Genomic DNA, 12,073 nt, shown 5'->3' with positions numbered 1-12,073 from the left:
ACTTCTTGGCCCTGGCGTTCCCCTGTACTGAGGCATATAAAGTTTGCATGACCAATGGGCCTCTCTTTCCACTGATGGCCGACTAGGCCATCTTCTTATTCATATGCAGCTAGAGACACGACCTCCGGGGGTTACTGGTTAGTTCATATTGTTGTTGCAGACCCCTTTAGCTCCTTGGGTACTTTCTCTAGCCCCTCCATTGGGGGCCCCGTGATCCATCCAATAGCTGACTGTGAGCATCCACTTATGTGTGGAAGCTGATTATGGGATGGATCCCCGGATATGGAAGTCTCTAGATGGTCCAACCTTTCGTCTCAGCTCCAAAGTTTGTCTCTGTAACTCCTTCCATGGGTGTTTTGTTCACAATAGCACTTGGGAGGCAGAGGCAGGCGGATTTCTGAGTTCCAGGCCAGCCTGGTCTACAAAGTGAGTTCCAGGACAGAGAAACCCTGTCTCGAAAAACCAAAACCAAAACCAAAATGAAACCAAACCAAAAAAAAAAAAAAAAAAAAAAAAAAAAAAGGAGGGGAAAAAAAAGGAAGGAAGTAGGGACTGATAGAAAGTGGAGGGTCCGTAATTTCACCTCATTAAAAACAGCCATGAATTTGGAATTGCTTAAATTTTTATTAAAGTAGCATACATAAGAAAAAGCACCTAAATATTGTATATTTGATAAATTTTCAGAACATCAACATACCTAGAAAACGTGCACCTGATCAAATGTCCCAGATCGCGCCCTTTACCTAAGGGCTCTTCAAAATCCATCACTATCCTGACTTCAAAGAGCCAGTTTTAAAAAATATTAACCTGAGCCAGTGAGATGGCTCAGTAGGTAAAAATATTTGATGACACCAAGCTTTGTGATCTGAGTTCAACTCCTGGAACCTACATGGTAGAAGAAGAATACTGACTTCTATAAGTTGTCTTCTGAATTCCAAATGTGCCACCTAAACAAATAACTACATTTTAGTGGCTTTAGCATCATTAGGAATATAGGCTTTCTGGTTATGACACAGAGAAGGAAATACTGGCTATTAGGCAAGGAACAGCCTTTCTAAAGAGAAAAGGTGCTGCTTAGTGGTTGAACACTTGCCTGGCATATACAAAGACCTGAGATTTATTCCCAAACCCACAATATCTTCCTCACAAAGTCCTTATACAAAACACAGCGGCATCTGAAAAGTGCTTAGAGTTGTTACCTGGTCAGCACTTAGTTGGTGGCGAGCGCCTCTTGTTGAACAGAACACTGTGAACAACTGAGGTCAGTTGCCACCACTGTTCTTACAATAGTCCCTTTCATACTTCAAGTTAGAACTGATCCCGTGTCTCCTGGCTTCCTCCTACTTTCTCTTTAATGCACCTGCCTGCGCCCTTTCTACTTTGACATTTCCCCATGCAGTAACAGATGCTACATTACTGTCTGGATGCAAGTGATTATACTAGAGGAGAATAAACAACAGTAGCCCATTAGTCTATTCATTTTGCAGACAATATCTGCTCCCCAATGTAAGCAGTCTCCATGGCTTTTCTGCAGAATGAAAGCAAACCTTGTATTCCATACTAGCGGACCACTGGGGAAGCCAATGAAGAAATAGTAGGGAAACCAAGAAGAGACTTTGCAGTAGGTCTGAATAACTAAGTTTTACATGCAAAAGGAACAAAAATACAGCAGTAGTCCAGCCTCAAATAGACTAAATGTAAAGGACTTGTGTAAGCAAACATGTTTTATAACAATGACACAAAGGACATCTAAACTCAAACAGTCATTGTAAACAGCACTGTTAAACTTCATTTGGTTTGTTCAAGTACAGTTTTTTATTTGCATTATTTTAGGTTTGTGACAAATCTTCTGAGTGTTACGAGTTAAAAATACCATCTTACTTAAAGCATTTCATCTAAACAATGAGAAACAGGGGCATTTTATAAAGTGAAATTAGGCACTGAAAACAGATCCTCATAGAAGGCTGTTTCTATACAATTTCATTTTTTTTTTAAAAAGAAACAGAAAATAGGCAGGTGATGGTTATGCTCACCTTTATCCCAGTACTCGGGAGGCAGAGGCAGGCAGATCTCTGAGTTTGAAGCCAGCTTGGTCTACAGAGTGAGTTCCAGGACAGCCAGAGCTGCATAGAAAACCCCCATCTCAACAAACAAACAGGAAACAGAAAAATATATTCTTTTACCAAAAACTGACTTAATACATATGAACACACACATGTATAAAAAATATATGTATATTACACTCTAGGCTTCTATCAGTAAGTATGTAGCAACTAACAATTTACAATGTAAAACAGTCTAAAGCTATTATCAATTCCATGAATTCTTCCTGATTATTTTCCTGTATTAAACACTGTTTTAGATGATAGGAAAAGAACACAGGAAAAAAAGAAGCACAAAAAATTCTGCTTAAGTGAATATTAATATTCTATTTGGGTTAAAAAAGGTCATGGCAATAAAATGCATGAAGAAAATGTCTCATAATTACAAATAACATATGGAGAGTGGGAACGTTGGAAGAACAAAAGAGGAACAGTCTCCAACACTGTAAGCCACAGTGAGAAAAAACTAGGCCACAAAGTATTACTGGCAGGAGTCATGGTGACCATCCAGGCCCTGGGACTGGAGTGTGAAGAACAGCACAGCTGCCAATGTGACTAGAACAGAATGAGTGAGAGGGGACACAAGTTGGAGAGGAAATAAAGGGTGCATTTACAATGTATTCAGCCTGAAAAGGCCACATAATGTATTTTCCCTTAATTTGAAATTATGATATAATTTACTGACAATAAGCCTGTCATATATATATATATATGTACAAGGCTTTGTACTTGTGAGGCAAACACCCTATCACTGATCTATATCCCCAATGCACAGAAATCTTAATTTTGATGAAGTCTTCTTAGAGTTTCTGTAAAGATCAAAAAAAAAAAAAAGTTTATGCTTTTTGTCTGTTCAGGTATGTGCATGTGACTGCAGTTGCTCACAGAGGCCAGAAGAGGGCATCAGATCCTCTGCAAGCTAGACTTAACAGGTAGTTGAGAACTGCCTACCATGGGTCCTGGGAACTGAAATCGAGTCTTCTAGAATAGCATAATGTGCTCTTAATGACTAAGTCATCTCTCCAGCCCCATGACTTATTTTATGGATCATAACTTTGGTGTCACTACTAAGGAATCCTTGCTTAACCTTAGGTCATGAAGATTTTTCTCCTATGTTTTCCCTAGATCTTTAATGAATATATGAGGTCTTAAACTCTGATAGTATCCTCAAATCTTGTTCCTTTTTCATCATTGTTTCAACTTTTCCATTTCTAGTCTTCTTCATATACGTTTTTAGGAAGTTTGTCAGTTTTGAGATGAAATTCTACAGTGATTTAACTGAGATCAATGTAAGATGTTAGTTTTTATTTTGAGGTTGAAGTTAATTTAGGAAGCAGGATGAAATAATTGCAAAAGGATTCATTAAGATTATGTGGAAGGTTAAAATAAAATCATTGGCTCAAGTCAGGTGGCTTTTGGATAAGTTTGTAGTAGCAGTTAGTAGAAAAACATTTGAGTTTTATAAATATTTTTAAAGTAGGTCAAAACACAACATAATTGTTAAATATGAATGTGAAAGAAAAAAGTCATGCATGATACTAAGGTTTGCACTCATACCACTAGAAATATTTTCCATTTATTAAGGCAGGAAAGGTACAGAAAGCAGGTTTGGGTGGGATGGGTGAAATCAGTTTTAAGATTTTTAGACATATGAAGTTTGTTAGCGATGGAAGTGAAGATGATGGGCTAGCAATAAAAATCAAGAGAATGTGTCAAGGATTCTACTAATATAATTTCTGCTTCTTTTCTTTCTTTCTTCCCTCCTCCCCCTTATTTTATTATTTTATTTTATTTTATTTTATTTTATTTTTTTGAGACAGGGTTTCTCTGTGTAGCTCTGGCTGTGCTGGAACTCACTATGTAGACCAGACTGGCCTCGAACTCACAGAGAGAGAGAGATCCACATGCCTCTGCCTCCCAAGGGCTGGGATTAAAGGTGAGTGCCACCATTACTTGACATAATTTCTGTTTTCTTGCTATCAATATTACTTAATTTTTTTTCGTACTCCAGAAGGCATCAAAGATGAAAAGGAAACAATTTTGGGTAGACAGGAAAAAGCATAACTTTGGAAAAAAAAAAACTAGTAAAAGTGAGTAACTTTGTGTTAATTCTTTCCCATCAATAATTCTTTAAAATGTGGCTCTTTCAAAGCATAGCTTTAGTAAGTGAACCATTCTCTAAGTGTGTCCAGGCACTGTTCTTTAGTAAACTCTGTGCCTTTCTCTACGTATTCACATCTAAAGCCTTTCCCCTGGCTTTCCATCTAATGACTAATCCAATCAAAATGCCATTATGCTTCATGTAATGTTGAGTACCCAGCCACCCTGCCCTCTGTGAAGTCTTTCTGGTCTCTCACTTCCTATTGCTTTAAAATGTACATTATTATCTTTACCAGTTTATTTTATATTTGTCCATCTCTTGCACAAGGTAAAGAGCTTCTTGAGGTCTGAACTATGTCTTACATTTAAACATAGTAAGTTATATACCAACATAAGTTATGTAAGCAACTAATTTAATGACTGACCTCAAACAAGTCTGATAAACTCGTGTGATGAAATATGTTTTTTTTTCCCCCAAGACAGGGTTTCTCTGTATAGCTCTGGCTGTCCTGGACTCACTTTGTAGACCAGGCTGGCCTTGAACTCAGAAATTCGCCTGCCTCTGCTTCCCAAGTGCCGGGATCAAAGGCGTGCGCCACCACGCCCGGCACAGTATGTTTAGTTAGGTATATATGTTAGTAGGTATTCCATGAAAACAACAGAAAATCAAGGTAAGGGTAAAATAAAAACAACTAGTTTTTAAGGATAGGACTTACAAAAAACAATTTGGTAAGGAATGTGTGGGAAAACACTATTGTCAAAACTTTTATTTTGTGGGAAAATATCAATGGGAAGGTACAAGAAATGACTAGCTGCAATGTCAAGCTGCACCCACTCCCCGGATTCCTATCTTTTTACATGTTAACAGCTGGAGTAAATATACAGGGAGAATTGTTTCCGATATGAAATGCTTGGGGCCAAGGTGCCTTAGATTTCAGAGGTTTCTTGTTTGGGGATATTTACATATATGTGCAGTCTTTTATAAGAGGATATGCCTTACAAATACTTGAAAAATAAAATTTTAGCCCAGGATAAATTATGTAAATTATTTGAAGAAAGTATCAATACACATGTAGTGAATTTTTGTGTACTTAAAATTCTTTTATTTTATGTGAGAATTATGTTTCCATTTATGTGTATGCACTACATGTGTATGCGCTCCGTGTCTACAGAAGTCAGAGAGGGTGCTGGATTCCCTAGACCCTCTGGTAGAATAAGTAGCCAGGGCTCTTAACCACTGAGTCATTTCTCCACACCAAATTATATATAGTCTTGACATTTGAGCAAGATGGTATGGTTAGAGATATCCTATTAAGGAAAGAGAGAAGGCACAGTGGCTCACACTTGTAACCTCAGTACGTAAAAAGGCAGAAGCAGGTTGATCTCTGCGTTCAAGACCAGCCTGGTTAATACTATCTGTTCCAGCCTATGTAATATGACTGTCTCAAAAACAAACAAATGAATAACAAAACAAGTCCAAATATGGGGTGGGGAGCACTGTGAAAGCGGGCAAAAAGAGCAGGAATCTCTCAAGTTTTAAAATTGTATTTCCTTAAAAAAATTTAAAACTATATTTACATATTACATTAATTGATCAATAATAGTGTGTGTGAGTGTGTGTGTGTATGTATGGCTCATGTGTGGAGGTCAGAGGACAACTTGTGGGAGTCAGTTCTCTATTTCCAACATTTAGGGCCTAATGACCGTATCCAGGTAGTCAGGCTTGGTGGCATGTATCTTTACTTGATAAGTCATCTCCGTCCTTTAAACACTATTCCTTGAAATAGCTTAAAAGAATAGTGGATAAATCTTGTGGACATAAAGTCTAGAAAATTCCTACATATATGACTACTCTAGACACATACAATGGTACATGGTCTTAGAGTGGAGTGGAGTATGGAGAAGGGCATAAGCTTTATAGTCATGAAGATCTAGGTGAGAAGCTCAGCTGTTTCTATTTCTACACATGACTTACTGACGTTCATTTTTCTTTCCTGTGAAGACAACTCTTTAACTTGAGGCTTGTTTACTAAATAAGCATATTCAAAGCAGCCACATAGTTAAGACAAATGCAGTTCAATGAGCTGTTTCCTGTCTAGAGAACCAGGGTTTGTATGTGTGGCAGAAACTCATTACATGTAAGATCATGGACAACACGTCATTCAAGATCTAACTCAAATATTACTTCTTCATACGTTGTCTGCTTATCAAAGCTATGAAAGATTTTTTTCTCTGTCTTACTCCAAAGCCATTTTGGTTTTATTTACACTATGCCACTTAGTACATTTTTACCCTGCTGATTTGCTCTTCTTTACAGACATGTTATATATTCCTGCCAAGATTTAATTTGTTGTTCTAGGTGTAAAACATTTTATTATTATTTGTTTCCCTTGGCGTGTTTGGTGCGATTCTTGTTGTTATTGTAATTTTTAATGTGGGGCAGAGTAGATATGCCAAAGAAAGAAAAAAAAGAAAAAGGATAAACACATAAAGAGTAAACAGATCACTCTCTGGCCACTGGCAGTAGACACACACACACACACACACACACACACACACACACACCCAGAGAAACAGGTGAAACAAGTGAAGAACTGAAAGGAGGCATCTTTTGCCAAGAATGACAACTAATCCATTTTATCAGTTAGACCTCTAGGTTTTTTATAACTTCTCAGATAGCTTCTATTTTTTATTTAGTGAACCAAGTTATTGACCTCATATCTAGAAAAGCATTCTAAATGCGTATCTGAAAGGATCACCTTATTTCCCTTACTCCTACTCCCCTTAAGCATGAATCTATCTCAATGTTTACTATTCTAGCACCATAATTATGTATTTTAAAGACTGTGAATCATGGCAGGGCAGATTCCATATCTGCATGACTATCTACTAAGACAGCAAGGTACATAGTGTAAAAAACACAGTGAGTATAATTTTCCTCTATATTGATATAGACATAAACTCAAAAGGAAATGATCAGCTGAACAAACTAGGGGCTCAATGCAAGACACTGTAGAAGCAACACTGTATTTTTGATAGGTAAAGTTTAGGGAAAAGATAGAAATATAGATTGTATATTCTCAGTGTAAGAAAATAAGAATGATGGGAAGTGCCTATTTAAGGCAACAAATAGGGGATAAAAACAAAAATAAGAGAACACTAGGAATCTAATACTTTATCAAGTTTTTTTTTTTTTTTATAAGATCAGGGGTAAATCTTCTGAAGATAGGTGTGATCACTAATACCAACATGAGCCCAGGAAAAGCACAACTGTGTTGCAAAAATATTAATAGCCTCACTAGCAAGTACAATAGCATTCCTTTCTTAAATTATGCCCTACCTCGCGTTCTTCTTCTTGCTCTTTGCGAATCTGCTCCAAACGAAACTGTTCTGCCATCTCTCTCTCATGAGCTTCTCTCTGTTGATACAATGAACAAGGAGTAAATATTCAATAAACATTTACATAAAAATAATAAAACAAAGGAATCAAGCTCATATAGGCTTATGATAAATGTTTAATAGAGTACTGAATTCTGCTATCAGGAACTTTATTATTTTTATTGTATTATATGATTCAACTGGGTTGCTTCTACTGGGACACAGGAGGAGAAAAAAAAAGAAGTTATATCTAAAGGGTTTGTTCAACATAATCTACATGGGCAGTGTGGTAATAGCAATGTCCCCCCCCCCCCGCCCCCTGGAAAGAATGGAAATAAAACCAACACCACAAAACACGAACTAAGCATGGTGACACTAGATCCTAGCACTCTGGAGGCAGCAGCAGGAAGATAAGAAGTACATTCATTCTTGGCTATATAGCAAATTAAAGGCCAACCAAGAATAGAGACACTGGGAGTGGGGGGGAGGACGAAGATGTTCAGACAACCAAAAACCATTTAGAATTCAGTTACTTGACCAAACCCACCTTTGCCCTGTCAGCTTCAAGGGAAAGGCGATAGGCCTCATCTTGCTCTCTCTTCACATTTTCTCTGGCTTCACGTTCATCCTTAAATAAAAGATTCAGGTAAAGTTTCATCTTTTTTTTTTCTTTTAAGAAAAAAAGGAAAACTGTCTTACTTTTTTTTAAAATAAATGAATGTATTCCAATTAAATAAGGAACTTTTAAACTGACCATGTGACTACTTGTAAGCTTCATAACACCTTGTGTTGAATGATGTGTTGTCCATGATCTTACATGTAATGAGTTTCTGCCACACATACAAACCTACTGATAACTTCTGATAGGTAGATAGATAGGTGGGTGGGTGGGTAGATGGTTGGATAGATAGATAGATAGATAGATAGATAGATAGATAGATAGATGTAGATGGATGATAGGTAGGTAGGTAGGTAGATATATAGAAGACAGATTTTCAAATTCTTGGCTACATTTTTCTTTAATTGTTATTTTTAATTTATTTCATCTTATTTTTTACATGCTTTAATGTATCTGTGAGGGTATAGGATCCCCTAGAACTGAAGTTACAGGCAGCTGGCAGCTGTCTGATGGGTTCTGGGAATTGAGCCTGGGTCCTTTGGAAGATCAGCCAGTGCTTTTAACTGCTCAGCCATCTGCCAGTTCTAACTGTTCTAGTTATATATATGTTTAAGTTCACAGTTACATAAATACAACCTGCTGTGTCCATTTAGTGTTGCATGATTTCAGGGCTGACCACTTTGTACTAGATAACCATTAGAAGGCTCATTGCTGAGGAAGACTAATTCTCCCTCTCTCAGCAGTCATTAGTTCTTCCTCTAGGGATGGGGCCTGTGAGAATTCCACTTTCCTCAATAGCATGTCAATTGGTGTTGTCATTGTTGAGGTGCTGGTTAGGCAGCCATATTGTTGGGGTGTCATGCAGGTAGCTTCCCTGTTGTTGTAAAGGGCAGAATTTCACAGCAGACTTCCTGGTCCTCTGTTCCATTTCCACCCCATCATCTTCTATGTTCCTTGAGCTATAGGTATGGTAATTGTGTTGTCTATGTATCTGTTGTGTATAGACACCCCACTATTAGTTGTTATTTGTGTTTTGAACAGTTATAGTGTCAGGGGAATCCAAGAGACTATTAAAACAATATAGATTATTGATGTTGTCATTAGTCACCTCCCAGAGATTGAATGTAAGATCCTATTGCTAAAGATACTGTATATTTCAGACAAAGGACTGGAAGAATCGAAGCTTGATCTTACCCGAAAGCCTCCTCCCTATGGACTACTTTTTATAGAACCAGAAGTTGCTATATAAGTTGTCAAGGAAAGGAAGCAATCAGCAATGCTACCAGCTATGATGCCTATGAACCATAACCATGACTAGCATGACCAAATATCCAAAATAGTTCAATAGTGGCACACATCCCTTGACAATAACAACTCCTCTCTAATTAAACTTAAGGCCTACTAAGCAATAGGGAAATCATGTCTGGTGCTGGAAGCTTACCCAACTTCTCTTGGCTAGTGAGGTCATTGATCTTAAAGGAAAACCATCTAAACTACTTTACTAAACCAACAGAATTCTTTATGACATTCTAAATACTTATCCTTATACCTCAGTTCACATTAAAGAAACTTGTCTTTGCTGCAAATGAAGACCGTTAATACAGCTGTTTTCTGTTAACATCAGGAAGAGGTCAGGGTATCTACTCAGCTCATTTGATTCACTACTGAGCTAGCATTTCTAGCCAGTCCGGTAACAGCTCTTCTCCCCTACAGAAATCTCTGCTCTATATTCTGTCTGTGTGAGGTTTCCTGCTTACCTATGTGAACAGAAATATATGGTATTTATCCTCTCATAGTTATCTTTCATTAATATAGTGTCCTTAAGGTTTGTTTATATTGTATCATTTCTTTTTATAATTGAATTAAAATTCCATTTGTGTGTGTGTGTGTATGTATGTATTTGTATACCACATTTGCATGTTCACCTTTCTGTTTGTGGACACTTGAGTTTTTTCCACCTTCTGGATATTGTGACTACTACTTTAATTACATTCTTATTGGACATTTATGGATTTATTTAAAGATATCTACCTGACCTTTGCCCTTTTTCTTATCAAATACATGATTTGTAAATATTAATTACATTTTGTAGATCTGTCTTTTCTCCATGGCATCTTTTGGTACATGGAAGTATTTTTTTTTTTTTTTTGGTTTTTCGAGACAGGGTTTCTCTGTATAGCCCTGGCTGTCCTGGAACTCACTTTGTAGACCAGGCTGGCCTCGAACTCAGAAATCCGCCTGCCTCTGCCTCCCGAGTGCTGGGATTAAAGGCGTGCGCCACCACGCCCGGCCCATGGAAGTATTCTTAATTTTTTTGAGCCCTTCCTTCCTTCCTTCCTTCCTTCCTTCCTTCTTTCCTTTTTAAAATTTTTGAGACAAGGTCTCACTCTGTAACCAAGGCTGGCCTAGAGTTCACTCTACAAAGACATATTTGATGGCCACAGGAGTAGTGTCAAGAGGCACACTTCAGGTTATGAAAGTAGATTTGTAGATTAAGTTTAACCATAACCCCTGGGATTTTTTAAAAGTCTAATAATATAGTGTAATCTGTGTATATCAGGGGTGCCTCAACAGTATTACCTCTAATTCTCCAAGTTAGAGTTTGCTTTGAATAGAACAGGTGAAAAGGTTCATAGGAAATCTATAGAAAAGATAAAAGCAAATAATACCCATGTACAAATAACAAACACACACGAAGACAATAATGAATTTGTGAGATTTCATTCTGAATCATATGTGTTCAAGAAGTCCTTCTGCCATGATGATCAGGAGGGCATATAAGCATGAAAGAGATGGGAAGGCATTCAGGAGCCCTGAGTTCCCTACTAAGCTCTGCCATTAGCTTCTCCATCTCTAAAGTTGCTCTTTTGGCCACATTGGTCCTCTTATATTTATAAAAATATATGAAAGACAGGTATAATTTTGAGCAAAAGAGCTGATGGAGCAGAACACAGCATTTAAGGAACTAGAAGAGAGTAACCTAGCCCTGAGCACTTAACAATAGATCAGTATGTTCTTTCACAAAATGTTAATGATGTCACAAGTGGATTATCAGCCTTCTTAATATCCCCAGTGCTAATGTTATGGCAAATGTAAAATTGATACTTAATGAATATTTGTGGTAAAATGAAAGGAGAAAAGAAGGGCAGGCATGACAGTGACTAGTTGGTTTAAGAAATCCTCTACAACAGATGGCACATTCTGGGGCACATATCTTGTATTTAACATCCTTTTATATTTGCAACGATCTGTTCTAGAACAGAACTATTTACTTAGAATGATTGTTTTATGAACTGTAGTTGTGCTTAAATGCTTCCCAGCTGAGGTAGCTTGTCCCTTTGTTGAATGTACACAGTATCACAACAGGTCAGTCCTGCCCAACCAGTTGACTACATTGACCAGGCAGTCTGCTTTGTAGGTGAGCTATACTTTTTTTCCTCTTTTCACTGCTAACAATTGATGCTTTATCCTAAAAAAAGATGATTATTTATCCATCGTACACTTGGAGCTGAGGGTGTAGCTCAGTGATATATCCTGTGTTGAGCATGTACAAAGCCCTAGGTTTAATCCCCTACATCAAAATAAATAAATGAAAATAGAAGCTAGGCTTGGTGGCACAGGCCTGTAATCTTAGCACTCAAAAAGGTGCAGACAATAAAACCAGTTGCTCAAGGCCAGCCTGGGCTACATGAAGCCAGTATAAAAATAAAAAAAAAATCAAGCATAATGGCACATGCCCTTAATACCAGTGTTTGAGATGCAGAAGCAGGCATAGCTCTGTGAGTTTGAGGCTAGCTAGTCAGGACTACATAGTGAGAACATGTCAAAGAAGGGAAGGGAAGGGAAGGGAAGGGAAGGGAAGGGAAGGGGGAAG

The 12,073-nt window shown here is 37.6% G+C and overlaps 1 protein-coding gene across 1 annotated transcript in view; it reads right to left on the bottom strand.

The window, feature by feature from the left end:
- Positions 1 to 12,073, bottom strand: part of Faf1 (Fas associated factor 1) — a 301,118-nt gene that overhangs the window by 33,155 nt on the left and 255,890 nt on the right. The window contains exons 16-17 of the mRNA XM_021160394.1: positions 8,128 to 8,208; positions 7,543 to 7,620 (exon numbers count right to left, since the gene is read on the bottom strand). Of these exons, the coding sequence (XP_021016053.1) occupies positions 7,543 to 7,620; positions 8,128 to 8,208 (159 nt within the window). The remainder of the gene's footprint in view (positions 1 to 7,542; positions 7,621 to 8,127; positions 8,209 to 12,073) is intronic.

This window comes from Mus caroli, chromosome 4 (assembly GCF_900094665.2).
Source record: "Mus caroli chromosome 4, CAROLI_EIJ_v1.1, whole genome shotgun sequence".
In the NCBI taxonomy this organism is placed as follows: domain Eukaryota; kingdom Metazoa; phylum Chordata; class Mammalia; order Rodentia; family Muridae; genus Mus; species Mus caroli.
The sequence above is the reverse complement of the archived record's forward strand: the minus strand, read 5'-3'. Positions and strand labels throughout refer to the sequence as shown.